The 15,923-nt window shown below is 42.3% G+C and overlaps 1 protein-coding gene across 7 annotated transcripts in view; it reads right to left on the bottom strand.

Annotated features, from left to right (window-relative positions):
• The window catches only part of mgat3b (beta-1,4-mannosyl-glycoprotein 4-beta-N-acetylglucosaminyltransferase b), a 65,715-nt gene that overhangs the window by 29,535 nt on the left and 20,257 nt on the right, over window positions 1-15,923 (bottom strand). Inside the window, exon 1 of one of the 7 annotated variants that reach the window (XM_039613044.1) lies at window positions 8,317-8,548. The exons of the other annotated variants lie outside the window; for them this stretch is intronic. Coding sequence (XP_039468978.1) covers window positions 8,317-8,544 — 228 coding nt within the window. The 5' untranslated portion in view covers window positions 8,545-8,548. Of the gene's footprint in view, window positions 1-8,316; window positions 8,549-15,923 lie in introns of those variants that run through there. 7 annotated transcript variants of the gene reach the window in all.

Here is a 15,923-nt window from a genome sequence, read left to right as displayed (position 1 = left end):
TCACTGTGTGGCTCTTTTTTTGGTTAGCATGATTTCAAAAGAGAAAAACTATCAGATGTGCGACGATGTATTTTGTACATAAAACAAATTTGAGAAGATCACAACCTCAGTGATGAGAAAAATGACTGTGTTACTGTGTCGGTGGTTTTTACTGTCTGTGAAGTCTTGTTATCTGAAAACTGCAGTTTACAAGTCGTCCATCAAAAGAATTTCTTCTTCAAAATTTTTTCGAAGATCAAATCTATTTTTATTTCGCTCTACAGTTCGTCTATCCAGAACGAGAGTAGAATAGACAGCTACATGCACCCTTCAGGTACTGACGACATATCACATTTACAAGGAGGCAGATCAGAAGTCACTGTGACCTTCAGGTTAGACCTTTCTTTGTGATAAAAGCAAAATCCTACAAATGCAATGCCACAGCTAGTGCTGGCTTCAAAGCATTAAAAAGGAGGAAAAAAAATAGTTTGGTTTCTCCCAGGAAAATAGTGACCTGCTCAGGGAGTGAGGGGAATAATGAGAGTGTGAACCTCGGGCTGAAGACGTCACTGAAGCGTCTGAGGAGCTTGGTGCACAGAGAAGAAGGTTAATATAAAAATTGTGAATTTCTAGGCATAACCATCACCTTAAATCCCGCCAGTTCTGACTTTTTTTTTTTTTTTTTGGCTAAATCTGTCGCTTCTTCCCAGTTTCCTGTAACCTCCCGCATCGCCGCGCTTCACTGTGCAGCATCACTAACGACCGCCGCTCTCTTAAAAAGCAATTCTCGCTGCAGTGATTCACCCCTTTAGTCACTTGCAGCATCCACCCCGTCTTTTGTTATCCGTGCCCACTCGCTTCCATTCTATTGGAGGTTAAAAGGCCAACTGCGAGATCTAGGCTACTGCCGGGCCGTTACAGCCGTGCGGTGTGATTGCAGGGCGGGCTGAGCTGACTCACGCTAATGTTTTTGTATAACATCGGTGCGATAATGACAGGGCTCCGCAGATCAGCTTGACAGCAAACAAAGATGCCTGGTTTGCAGCAAGGCTTATCCCCCAGGCGTGTGATTATAGGCGAGACAGAATTAAAACACCAAATCTCCTGTCAGGTTTTTCCCACCTTCCCCTCCTCCCTCTCGTCCCCACGCAGCCTGGTCTGAGACCCGTTTCCTGTCGCTCGGCTTTCTGCCTGAAATACCGACGTGATTATTATCGTTTGGGGGGTGGATGCTGGAGAGCAAGTGGATCTGCGAGTGCACGGGCTCAGCTTGGTGAACACAACAGGTCTCATCGTGGGAGAAAACACGAGTGGGTTTTCCTCGATCACCATCTCGCTCTCCTACTCGCCACGCGTCTTCAGCTTTTTCCCGCCATCTTAAATCGAAGCATTAAGACAGCAGCCTTTAAAATTGCTTACTTGTAAATTGAGCCACACGTAACATTGCAGGCGTGTGCACAGAGCTGGGATTAACTGAAGTAGGTCAACACCCAAAGAAAGGAAAAGAAAAAAAAAACAAAAGCCCAACAACAACAAGGCTGGAGAATTCATTGACACGCTGCTATTGTCTGCACAGCTAACATTGTTATTACGGAAACAGGAAGATGGAGCCCATTAGAAAGCCTCCATTTCAGCTCCGGTTAAGCCTGATGGGTCTTTGCATTAGTCCACGGGGCAGGCGGTAATAGCTGAACGCACAGAATCGGGCCGATGGACCCAGAGAGTGTTTTGCTGCGTTATGCATAACTGAAAAAAGGCCACATCGGTTTAAAAAGCAGCCAAATCAACAACCAATTTCTTTTTATTTGGGCAGGGGTTGCTCAATTAAACTTTTCCCCCCCGTCTTGCGTGACAGAGCCTAACGATTCAGCTCGTTCAGTTCGGACAACTGCTTTTAATTACCGAGCACTCATTTGAAAAAGCGTGATCAGGGACAGGAATCAGATAAAGAAAAAAACAGAAGCACGTAGAGGGAGAAACGGAGGCAGTTTGAAGCGAAAGCATGAGGGCGAGGAAAGAGGAAGATTAGCGCTAAAAGTGGTGCAGCAGGACGCTATGCGGCTTCAGATGTGAGTGAGGGAAGGAAGAGAGAGAAGCAGAGACCGAGATGTGGGGGAGGAAAGCAACGGCAGAGCTGAACAAAATAAAGCCAGAGGCCATGTGTGATTTAGATCACAGGGTGGAGGAGAGGCATGTCGAGGAACTCGTTTTGAGGGGGACACAGCTGAAACAGCGAGCAGGTCTGCATGCACATACATTAGCTCAAGTGGATATACACGTTCAAAAAAAGCCTGGCTGAGGAGACATTTTTAAAAATAATATCACAGCAGTTGGATGATAAAACAGCTAAACCAAAAAAGTCCAACATGGAGTAATTTCTTTGCCGCTTCTCTCACCAGATGTTAACACAACTGCAGTCACTCGCAGCCTTAAAAATAGGCCTGTTATTCTGCCACCGCGCAAAATACTGTTTTTCTTTCCCATCGCTGTTAGCAATGACATTTTTTTTCCCCACAGAAGGAACTCGCTAAGCTGTATAGGTGCCAAGAGGAATTTGAGTAATCCAGCTGGGTTAATCGAGTTCTGCTTCTGCGATTACAACCTTAATGCGAGTAAGATAACTCTTAAGGGGTTTATCTGACAGTTGCAATATTACCCCGCTGGTTCTAATCAAATTATTAAAATATGTGTAAACACAGCGAGTGACGGAGGAGCAGAGGGTGAGGGAAGGATGGAGGTAGACTGGTGCATGAGGAAAACGGAGCAAGAAAGAGATGAAAAAAAAAAAAAGGAAGTGAGATGCCCACAAAGATGAAAGAGGATCAGGTGATGCTGTCAGCTGTGTGAAAACGAAAAAGTAGAAAGCTGCTATCAGTCCTTACAATCTATCAGGCTCAGCTGTCAGGTGCCCTTTTTTTCTTTTTTTGAATTGAGAGCAAAAGCAGTGAAAAAGTCTTTAAAAAAAAAAAAAGAAAAAAAAAGAAAAGCACTTGGCATCTGTACCGGTCCCTCACGTGCCTTCAGACGTACTTAAAACCTTTGTGAGGCTTTCCTGAAAAGGGGGGACGCAGGAGGGTGTAAAAAGAGGTGAGATGTGCAGTGTGACACGGGTTATACACTTCCTGTCAGACTCACATAGTCTTCATTTAAGGGCTTTGGTGGATGTCTGTCTTGTGTTTTAAAAAATATATATGAGAGATTTAGTTTGTCTGGAATAAACAGGAGGAGCATCTGCTCCCACAGCAGGCATCAGATGGTGCACTCCTAACCTCCATCAACTAAACAGCCAACAAGTGAATGATTAGCACACAGGGAGAAATGTTACAGAAAAACAAAAAAATACAACACATTTTGCAAAGTGACTCAAAGATTAAAGAACAATAAATGAAACTATTTCAAAATATCTGAACTTTGGCTGAAACCGGAATGTGTCCAGTAAGTAGGGCCTAAAGTTAAAGTGCACGGAAACAAATGGATGTTTCCGTGCAAGTGGATTTTTTCTTTTTTTTTATGGTTTTAACGCATCGTTATTTCTGAATACAAGAGCATGACCAGTATAGGATTTTCAAAACTGATACAATGCCAATCTCTGATTATTTAAAATTAGTGATTGTTTTTTTTATTTCAGACACATGAAAAATAAACAGATTTCCCATCATTTGTTAGGCTTCCTTGTTTATACTCCTCCTGATTGCTCTGTGATCAGCTGTTTTTGTGTTTGTGATGATCCAAACACTCTTCCTGGTACTCCTAACATGGCTGAATGGTGTTTTGTTTTTTAATTTTCCATTTTTTAGCCATTATAAATACCAATACCCATAGATCAGCTGGTTGCTAAAAAGTATGTTGGGCTCTGGTGAGTGGAATATTGTCACTCCCCAGGAAAAAAGGAAGTTAATGTATATTTTTAACAGTATAAATACAACTTACTTTACAAGTGCTGTGATAGCCACACATATACACACTTTATAGTAAGAAATGAGTATAACTGCAAACCAACAGCTGGCAATACTTTACTGTAAAGTCTATATGCCAAACTGTTTCTATGTTGCCAGTAACTTCCTTGCTGGCAACATAAATCCTGCAGATATTCAAAGGTGGTTCCAAAGGTGATTAATATGTTGCTTGACTTGGCTGACCAAACCTAAGTATTGGCATAGTGAAAGTGTATTTTAGCTATTAGCAGCGTCCACATCTATAACATAGGCCTGAGCACATGAAGGGTGGGAGCGTGATGCTTTGAAAATATAAACTCATCCATCTCCACAAAAGTCCAGTTATATAAGCATAGCAATAAATGGTCAAATACAGAGAGAGAAACAAATAGCGGAAGAAAATGAGTCAACTAAGAAGAGTGCAAAATAGATTCTGATATTAGCCGTGTGTAGGGAAGGACCGTAGTCTAAGTCCAAACGTCACTTTAAACACACTACACTGGACGTATACTGGCTCATCTTCACTGCTGGATAAAGCACAATTCTGCACGCAAACAGTGACTAAACTGTTGCTGGAGCCAATACAAAGCTGGAAGTCTGGACTTGTTTACATTCAGAGCAATTTTCCAGCTAATGGTTGTCAGAGTGCTGCACAGACACAGCTCTGTCACAGCGGTGAACAGCTGGCAACATTTTAAAACCAGATGAAATCCCCATCAGGATTTTTTTGCCCCAGACTCGACTCAGTTGGTCATTTGAGACTTTTCTTATAATGATAAATGTCCCTCTCTTCTTCGGCTGGGCACCTGTAATTAAAAGGCCCAGATTTCTTTGAAAGCTTTTCATTTTTCATACGCAGCTTTGAAAACTAGCATAAAAAGTTTAAACTGACAGACTTGCTTGTAAAAGTTGACACGAGCTTCCAGTGAGCAATCATCTACATATTCTTAACCCAGCCTGTGAGTCTACCTTTGCAACAGTGGTTTAAATTGCTTTAAAGCGCAGTCACCCCCCCTCCCCCCATATTTATATGAAGCTGTCGATACATGTGAGTGTGTCAGCCTACCAGCTTAACCCATTTGTCGACTCATACCATAACCACACGCCTCACCTTGCACAGCCCTGGCATAAAAATAAGAAAAAACGTTGTTTCCTGTCTCTCACCCTTACCACGGTTCTTTTCCCCATCTGAGGGACAGTTTTCAAGCAGAGTGACAGATTGATCAGCAGTTGCTGTCGCACGTGTGAGAGCAAGTGTCCGATCGAGTTTGGCACAATTTCGGCGACCGTGGCGTTGTGCAGACTCGTAGCAAGACCGGTGCCAACTGCAATCACAAGGCCTGTCTGTGCGCTCCACAGCTCACTTATCTGTTACAGGCACAGTTCAGAAAGTGTGCCGTGCACGTTGGGAATTCAAAGCTTCTGGGTTCCGTGTGTGTATTTGGAAAGTTGACCGCGTATCATCGTGGCAGAAGGAAAACCCACATGCCGCTTTCCTGCACAAGCGAGCACGTGTTGGTTAAAAGAGACCGCGGCTCTTTGTCTGTTGCAGTTATCTTGCCAACACACGGTTCTTAACGCCACACCCTCTCTCATGTTCAGGCTTGACATTTAGGCAGTTAATTTTAGGAACCGCACAGGGACGCAGAGTCTGGAAGAAGCACAATGCCACGGTAAAAATGTCAGCCAGCATATATGAGTTCTTAAAAGCGAGTTCCACTGCGTTTTCCCTGATCCATGACCGCCCTGTGGATTAAAGTCCCGCTTTAACCTCTCTGTGAACCATCCAAGAATGAAAAGGATCGTTTTAAAGAAAACAGCCAGGGAACTAGCTCGAGGCTTTTGTGATACTTCCAAAAGCACCATGAGCGCTGTGCTCTGTTCCTAATTATGTTGATTCAACATTGGCTCTAAAAGGTTGGGCAGATTTCTGAAAAATGCACTGACCTCTGATCCATTTCCACTTCCAGAAACTTCCTGATTCCTGAATAGTGACAACGGACATTCCAACTAATGCCGCTGTACTTACATTTGCAAAATACTGCTGACATGTACTTTGCCATTCTGCGAGCTGGGAAACGGAAAGAGGGGAAAAAAGAAAAGAAAACAAAGCTAACCACGAAAAAAGCTTGTGAAACAAGAGAAAAGACCTTGCAAGACTACCCACAACACTGGTGCAACTCAAGAGCCACACTTATGATGACACCTCGGATCTGCCTCCAGCGGTGTTGCCATAGAAGCGTCACATTCGACGAGGCCTCTGAGGTGCATCAGTTTCTTCTTTGAGCGGATTTTGGTGATTTGATTTCACCTGAACAAGAAGTGCGCAGCCTCCAACCCTCCAGAGCAACAGTTAAGTGTTTTGCATATACTTCTGCTGGATGGCACCTGTGTGTAAGGAGCTGGTTACCTGTCCCGAAAAATACTGGAGGACTGCCAGTGCTACCCCTCAGCCTCCTAAGTAGGCACACCTATGGTATCAATTTCAAAATCCTACGTCGCCTGGTTCTCAAGTTATAACTTTCACAAGACTTTCAGAAAAGGTCAAGGTCACCGAGATTGGACCTCATCCAAGATTTTTAATAGTTGAGCCTCCGGTATCAATATGAAGCTCCTACGTCGCCTTGGCACAATTTTGGCGACCGTGGCGTTGTGCAGACTTGTAGCAAGACGTTATCACTTTTGCAAACTTAGGTGTTGGGACAATAATACCCCATCAGCCCCCCCAACCTCGGTGCTGTTATATAAATCGACCAAATGACAGACTGAATAGAGCAACATTTTTTACAATATTTATGTAAGCGGACAAGTGCAGAGATAATATCCACATGGAAATGCTAGTGTCACAATCAGAAATGCTTCATTGGAATATTATCGGTAATGGCAGATATCTCGCTGCAATGGCACTGAGAGTGGAAGAAAAAACAAATGTGCTTTTATCAGCCAGTGAAACCAGTGGCTTCGATTGCAATATCAGCTCTCCATTATTTACCCACTGATATTTCTCATGTCGTGGTGTTGTTCTCTCATATTAAAAAAAAAAAAAAAAAAAGCATGTTCTTTCTCGATGCCTCTTTTCTCCTCTCAGAATTTTCTTGAAGCAGCAAAAGTAAGAACAAGCATCCATTCAATCCTTTTAGCTCTACATCTGGCTCATGTTTCCCTGCCAGTGTCCACCTTGACCATCTGGCAAGAGGAGCAAACCGACTTGCATCTCAGGCGCTCTTATCTCTGCCGACCCCTTCTCCCCTTTCGTCAGCCCAAAATCACCAACTGGAAAGGTCAGGAATGTAGAGGAAAAAGCTTCGTGTCAGCTGGATGTGTGTTAGAAAGGCAAGGAGGCGTGCTAGCATGTCCGATCCCTCTGAGGACACGGTAAATAACCCTGAGCTGTTTGCCGTGCTCCTTCGCCTGCTAGCGCTCATGCTAATCTTCACAGAGATATGTACACACACACAAATACCGACTACTATCAACATTTTTAAAGTTTCCCCAGCTGATACCTCATTGTCATTCTCCTTCCTTCCATCCTCTACTGCCTCTCTCAGTCTTCCTCTTTCACCTCTGCTTCGGGCCTTTAAACATAAAGTCTGACTCTACTAGTTTCTGCTTCCCGTGGCTGCCAGGGCAAAAGAGAGAGAAAAAAAGATCTGCAAAGTCTAACACATCAGCAGCTAAATCCTCCGAGCTCCCCGCGAAGCCATTCAGCACATCAACACAACATGGCACATTTTTCATTATCGTTACCCTGACAAATCCCCAGACAACACAACAATGAACTCAAATGTGCGAGTGCTCCTGGAACACATTTTATTAATAGGTAATGTGCAAACAAAGTCAAATGATAATAATATAGTGCAAGGAAGGAAATCATGACTGGGTTCAGTCATAAGCTTGAAACCAAGTAGCAGCAGATCATGATGATGTGTCAGATTAGCTCCAAATTCATAAAGAGTTTCTGCTACATTTTCATTTTCACTCTAGACCTCTACATGAACCTGGAAATGACTTTCATTTAAGGCGGAAAAACCTGGTCAAGTCACAACCTGAAGGTATGAATACAGCTGTTGTGCATCTGAGTGCAGTGGAAACAGCCAGGTCACCTGGTTCAAGTTTGCACTCCGGAGTGCCATGACGAAGGGAAATAACTCTGTTTTACACATCTTTATCAAAATATGTCAATTTCGGTGTGTGGAAGACTCGGGCCTCATCACACCTAGGCAACGAAATCGAGTTTATCTAGAGAGTTTTATTCTGTCAGCAGATGGAGGTGGCACAGCTTTCCTTCTTTAAATGGTGCTATTGTGCTATTCTTCAAGCATCACAGTTTTGAATGGGCATCTACTCTCACTGTTTCCCACACATTTAGATTCTACCGGCGCCTCTCAAGCGAGTCCCTTACCCTGCGGACGGTCTCCAACCCTTTGTTCTGCTCTCCGGCCCATGAATGACTTCTCCACCTGCTGTAGGTTTTGCTGCAGTCCAAGAAGGTGGAGTTTGGAGCACGTCTGACCGAAGGATGAGATCCTTCTGGGATAACGTCACAACAGCGATGTAGCCAAAAGCTGCCTAGTAAGGAACTTGAGAGGTGGGAATCACTGCAGAGATGGCGACGTTCCCTCAAGCACATGAATACATAACAACAAAAAGCTAAGCCCTGTCGTATATATGGACATACACATATTAAAAACAAACACTAGCTCTACGTCTACTCTGCTGCTGCTTCTTTTTTGGCTCATTCTCCAAAATCAAACTGGAGCAGATGGCTGTCAGGGGTTTGATGAACCACTTAAGGCTCCTGCCTTGCTTTGCTTGATTGAAGGCAAGTGGAACATTTTATTTTGAAATGCAAATGATCTCACTCTCTTTCTGCTTTTTTCCTGCTTTAATGGAGTGATTGCATTAGAAGAGGGAAGATGAAACTCACTTCTCTCAAGCATTCCCTGTACAGGAGCACCGACGGCTTCACAAACCCATGCAAGTCTGGTGTCGCAAGAACTTTGTTTTTGTTGTTTTGGGGTTGTTTTTTGAGCACGGGCTAATTAATAACTACAAAATAGATTTTGCTACTCGTGACTCTACATTGATGTTGTGACACTGTGACATGAATTGTAAGTGTGAGTGTGTTCGCTGGAGCAAGATAAAAATGTTTTGTTTGGGTGTTTTTGAGTTCCTAACTCCACCATTTGCTTTGCATAGATTGCATGCAGAAGTAGGCAAGTAGGCACATAGGCAAATGATATATGCAGCCAATCCTGGCCACACAGATTGGGTGCTATGTTTTTTATGCCAAATTACTGAGAGAGAACAAAACAAACATGTGCAATTTGTGCCCACAAGCCACCACAATCCTGCCAGAAGATGTGATGACCTGCCACTAATAAGATCTGAAAGCCCTTTCTGTTGAGGTAAATATAGCCCCTCGTTGATGGATGCAGAATGTCACTTGGGTACAACCCTGACTGACAGGAGACAAATTAAAAAAATAAAATAAAATTAGCAAATAAGCAACCGCTCCATCAGGCTTCTCCACCTGCCTCTGGAGAGAAAAGTGAAAGGAGGGAGAGGTGACTGGCAGCTCATTATACTCTGCAAGACAACCTGTTAATGATACAGGCAGTGGGTGAATGTGACACTCAGCTAGTGCCTTACCCCCACTAAGATGGGAGAACATGTAATCACACGCGCGCGCACACACAGGCAACTAAAGCAGACAAAAATAACACTGGAAATTTGGTCATTTTCTTAAGTAACCATCAAACTAGTTGCTGTGAAAGTGTAGCTGCTTTGGGACCGATGCTGCAGGCAGCGCTGAGAGCATAATTTAAAGATACTCGACTGACCGGCAGAAAACTCACCTTCTAGTGCACAGTGAAGTACATTTAGGCACAGACGCACCACAGAACTCTGCGCACATCTGATAAACAAATGTGCCGTTTTGCATACATAAAAGCCGCTGAAACTGAAAACTGAGAATTAGTAGTTTTGCTCAGCAGAAAGTGTGACCTTAAGGACGCTCGAGCCTAACGATAGCTGGCATACAGTTAGCCAGTAGCTTCTCTTTGCCGATTTGACAATAAAACCTCATCTTGAGCTTTCATATCTTGAAACTGAAGGTTCAGGCATGTATTTCGATGTCTCTCCACGACACGTGAACACCTATGACTTCTCTTCTCCACTTTGACGTACTACATGTGTGGGTGGTATCTAGCCACATATGTAAAATGCAGTTAGTGAGAAGGGAGATGCCATTCCCAGCAACTGTATACAAATATGGTGGCTTCCAAAAATCCCCAAACCCACTTCTAATTTTATTAGAATGCATCAGCTTGTTGGAACATATATAATGATCTAATTAAACACTATTCTGCGCATATCTACAAGTGCAATATCCGACTTTACCTTTAAAAGAAACATTCTCCGACAAGTGACCATGAACAAAATGGATTTTTTCTCTCAGCCATCTCCGTGGATGGACTAGATGTTTCTATAGTGACATCACCAGATATCATTTTTCAGTACATTTGCTGGGCTGGGATAAGCAGCCAAATCTGATTAAACCCTGGATGACCGTCCTCTGGGATTTGCGTTTTCTAAACCATCCATCAGCTCGAGCTACCTGTTCCCAAAAACCAAACACCTGCTTCTGACTCTATTCTTAGTTTAATATCAACATTTGTTGCTCCCCGTTCTTTTTTGTTTGCCATCTGCGTCCCATCTGACTATTTATGCCTGGAGGTTTCATGAACTGAGCCTCACTTAGAGTTAAAGCCAGTCTAGAGCCTCGCTGATATGAGAACCTCTACAGCTACCCCAGTTGGAAACCCACTGTAAGATGAAGGGAAATACATAAATCATTCAAATAAAACCATCAGAGAAGTGGAAATACCTTCTTCAGTCGACGTGCTGGCAGCCCACTGAACTCTATACGCTGACAACAGTTCCCAAACCAAAGCCTGTGACTTATGCTTGCTGACAACAGAGTGCTGCAAAGTTTCACCACTGAAACACACCAGCAGCCCTCCACTTCACTGCTCATTCAATTTCCTGCTCCTTTGCATTGCTTACATTTTACATTTTCTGGCACGAGGAGAAGAATAAGGTTCATTTCCTGGATCACTTCTGTTTCAATCAAACCAGCTGTATTAAATGCAGAAGGAGCGGCTTCTGCTCCCCAGCAACCAAGAAGGAAAACAACATTCCTTTAACCTTAAAAAGGTTCATGGCAGAAAGGACTCATATGAGAAGAATGAAGTAAGAGGGGTGGGTGGACTTCTTTAATGAGATTAATTAGTGCGAGTAGGAGGGGGACAATGTAGGAGACAAAACGTGATTCAGTGGGGTGAAAGGAGTGCATTCCTAACATGATGACTTTTCTGCATATGGCAACTCTCGCTTTGACGAAGGTCAACCCACCTCCATTGTTCATTTTAATGTGTCGCATTCATGTATATGTTATTGAGTGAGTGTGCATTGTGTTCATTGATTCGCTGCAAATGAAGTTTCCCGTTAAGGCACAAAGAAAGTCTTGAACTGACAACGCGACAACAAATTCTTGAATTAAGCTGACAATGGTGAGGCAGTCCATCTGGTTGAATTGCAATTCGGTCTGAACACACACACACACACACACACACACACACACACACACACACACAGCTGTATGCTCCGATAGATAAATTGGATCGTTTATACACACAGCCAGCCTCTCTCTTTTCGGATAAATGCAGCATTATGTGCCTGAAACAGTGAGGGGTACATGACAGTCAGGGGGCTTTTCTCCAACTTCATGCCCAGTCAATGAGTCTTTAAGAGCAAATTATGGACATTCAAATGTAACACACATCACTTTGAATACACAAACACACACAGTTCCTGTTTCTCATTAAGTCAAATCGCTCATAAATAAGCTGCAATAGCAAGAACTATTTAAAAGTACGTTTTCAACACATTCTCTGTCATAAGGCAGCGCAGTACGAGCTTTTATTTTATGCTTAAAACTCAAGTCCGATTGACCTAAAGCTTCAGACTGAGGTCGACATTCGACTTTCCAAATGTGCTGCCAACAGGAAGGAGAGTAGAGTTTCCTCTGGTAGGCAAACATCATCAACACTCACGACCAGGCTGAAAGGCGTTTCTCCCACATGATATTTTTTGCCAATACCGATAGCAAATAGCAAAGGACTATTATTCAAACAGAAGAATCCCACAGAAAAGCTCCTTTGAGACATGCACTTTTTAATGCAAGAGATGCTTTACAGCGGGACAGGAGTTGGGGAGCGAAAGTTGTGCGAAAGTTGTGCAATGATCACTCCAGCTTTTAATCCAACATATCCTATTATCGGGAAATATCCGTCAGGAAAGTGTTTGCTTACTTCAGCAAGACAATGCTAAAACACATTGAGGTAGTCCGAAAGCATGAGCGCATATTATAAAGAGCTCAACAGCCCAGTACAGATGCATGAAAAACATTTGCTGATTAATGAAAAATACAATCCTGCACTGACATTTAAAAAAAACAAAAACACAAAAACAAACAGTGATGGCAGATTGATAATGACGACAGTGGACCTGCAGAGTCAGCACAAGCTGTACCTCAGTCAGAGAAAAGGACAAACAAAAAAGGGCATGTGACAGGAAATAAGATGAGAAAGGAAATTTTGAGTAAATGTGCTACAACAAGTTTCTGATCAGACACGTGATCGGAGAACAAACACGCTTCTCAATTTAATATGCCAAACGTCCTCACGGGTCACGAGCAATCCTTATCAAAAAAGCTTGTATGTTTCTGGTGCGATTAAGTCGAGCGGGTTGGCTTGAACCAGGTGACCACAGAGCAAGATCCTTCATAGCAGAGTCTCAGTGGAATAAACAGCTCAGTAAGCATCTGCTAATGACTGCGGTAATCTTGAATCTACGAATCAATGCTTTGCATGTTAGCAAAAGCCTCTGCAAGAAGTTTGATGAGCTTCGTTGAGGTTTTATGGTTGATATCAGAGATGTGAACGGCTGCTGTTATTTTTAGTTTTTGTGTTTCAGGTACTCCGTACTCTTTTTAGATATTCAGATAAAGAGCAAAGACATCATGAAAGTGAGTTTACAGGGAAACTGGTAGTAGGTCCTTTGTTGAAGAGGAAGCTTCCACCTGTTTCACCCCAGCTCAGATCCATCTCGTGCAGGCTGCATGTGTATAACACCACAAAAAACAGATGTTTTCTCAAGCGAATTGTGAAAAGCGTGATTGCATACGTGGTGTTATTTATGACCACTTCCACCACCTGTGTGCAGCTTTATGTTTTGCAATCTAATTTATATTTTTGTTTCGGTGTGGATCATAAACTCGCAGATTGTGCTTTACAGTATCAGAGAGGAACGACAGCAAGAAGAGAGGTCGCGTTTCTGCATGACACGAATATAGACGTGTCAGAGCATATGTGAGTGTGAAAAAAAGACACATCTAAAAGCATGTGTCCGCTTAAGAGTGTATGTGTGTGTGCTGACGCCCCGGACCTCAGTGTACTTTTTCCATCACACCTCTATTAACTCTTTTTGCCATCAGTGTAGATCCATAATATCTCCATGTCTCCTGCTCACAACCATCAGCAGTTCAATAACACAGTCAAAGTTAAGGTTGTTTAAAAAAAGATTCTCAGATACTAATAAATATCAACTTTACCATCAGATTAGACACTTATTTGGAACAGGCGATATTAAATTGTACATTTTTTTCAGAAAGGTCTCACCCTGTCGGAAAGGACGGACGTTTATATTACCAGCTACACGTGAAGCCAATCAGTCGCTTTTATTACTGATAGAATCTTTATTTACAGCGCTACAAATACATAGACATGCAGTGGAAATGAGTTTCATTTAAAGTACGTCTGGCAGCATATCTATAGTGATCAAGGTCATGCGGTTTTCCTTTGCGCCATCTAAGTAAGCAGTGAGGCGCTGCATTAGTTTGACTAGATTTGTTTAACAAACCTTAAGTAAAGGAGATTGTGACAAATGAGTTGACATACATGATGTTATTTTACCAGTTTGAAATGTAAACAACAAAAACTAAGAAGGAATCAGTTCCCTGGAACACATTTATGCTATTTTTAACCTTCAAAACTTCCAGATGCTCAACTTCCTCATCGAATTTGTCACTTCCAAATGAGACGAGTGCTGACTTCGTGCTTTCATTCATGATAAAAAAAAAACTGAACCCATTATCATATGTGTAGAACACTGACTGTACTTCAAACAAGATTCAGGCTTTTTATACCTGCAATAAAACAAAACAAGTGTCCTTTGTCAAATATTGCAACTGCTATTAGTTACGCCTCTGTTTAACAACAAGGTAGGAGGTCAACAAGCTGAGAGATCATTAACAGATAATACAATCATTATTGGGTAATACATTCATCCCTTTAGCTTTAAGCTAAATTCTAATATCAGCACTGACAAGCCTGGGACACTTTACTATCAGGTTAGCCACTTATTTGGAGCTGCCAGCATAGAATTGTACACGTTATGACAGACTGTGTTAATTTATTGGGATAACACTATTTTTTGTAACTAAAAAGTGTTACGGTTCTCTTAAAGTTAGAAGCTCAGAAAGGTCTCATCTGGACAGAAACAGTGGCAGTTTACATTACCAGCTACACAAGACGCCAATCAGTCGCTGGTATAATCTTTATCTTAATTATATTTTTTAACATTTTTCGAATAGACTTACATGCTAACAAGCCTGAGACAAACTAAAAGGCAAAATAGGTAATGCAACTGTGAGCCTGTCACATAGATGTTACCATGAAAGCTTTATGCAAAGTTTCATGAAGATTGGTCCAGTAATCTAGGAGGAGATAAGGACCATAGATACACAAAGCCTCATTTAGAGTGACCTTAATTTATAAAGCACAAATTCACAACAGTTGCCTCGAGGTGCTGTAAAGACCCTCCAATACTGGAGAGAAACCCCGACAATCAGATGATTCTCTATGATCGAACACTTGGCTAAAGCAAGAAGGAAGAATTCCCTTTAACCAGGAAGACACCTCCAGCAGAACGAGGCTCAGGGAAGGTCAGAGGTCTACCATGTATGTGAGGTGAAGAAGAAAGGAAGAAAAAAAGGAGAGCATTGAGAAGAAGGTGAAATCTCGGTCAGATTTCCTCAGTAGACTCACAGATAGAGCCATTTAGCTAAACTGGATCTAAGAAACCAAAGCACATTCTTCCTGTGCATGATTTATTATTTTTCCTCCAGAAATAGCAACACAAGTAAAAACGAGTCCTTGTCTCCAACTCTAAACGACCTCTTGATGCTAAACTACTGTCAAAACAACAGACTTCCACCAGGACACCAAGAAAACTGACTGCATTCCACGTTGTGCTTGTGTGTCAAATGTCATAAGAAGAATCTTAGACATAGGCAGACACTGTGTGTGTGTGTGTGTGTGTGTGTGTGTGTGTGTGTGTGTGTGTGTCTTGCCAGACTTAACTTCAAGACACAATAAAGCCCATTCAACTCTGGAACCACTTCCTGTCTCTGAAATAGTGCTGTGTCACAGCTGCTGGTGGGGAGGGACTGTGTGTGTCCGAACAGCCACAAACACATACACAGAATACTTAAAAAGGCATCTTTAAATTTTAATTACATCCATGTAAACAGCTCCAATAAAAAAAGTAATGTGACTGCATCAGTGCATATAAGATTTTTCTAACATAATCTCTGTGCAGCCTTACGAGCCTTAAAAAAAACAAAAAATATAAAAGTGAATATCCACTGACAACATGCAGCATGCAACATGGTATATGAATATATATTCTACAACAAAACTACTGTACATACAGTCATGTAGCGATAGGTTGAAGTGCACGCTGAGGCATGTCACACAGAGGCTGAAACTTAATTTGACTGATAAAGATCAGAACAAGCATTTGCTTAAAAATTTGCCTAACTTGAAAATAGATATTTTATCATAAGCCAGCACCCCCCCCCCACACACACACACACACTAGATA

The sequence above is a fragment of the Oreochromis aureus genome, linkage group 6, assembly GCF_013358895.1.
Source record: "Oreochromis aureus strain Israel breed Guangdong linkage group 6, ZZ_aureus, whole genome shotgun sequence".
NCBI lineage: Eukaryota > Metazoa > Chordata > Actinopteri > Cichliformes > Cichlidae > Oreochromis > Oreochromis aureus.
Note: the sequence above shows the minus strand (reverse complement) of the source record. Positions and strands in the feature narration are given on the sequence as shown.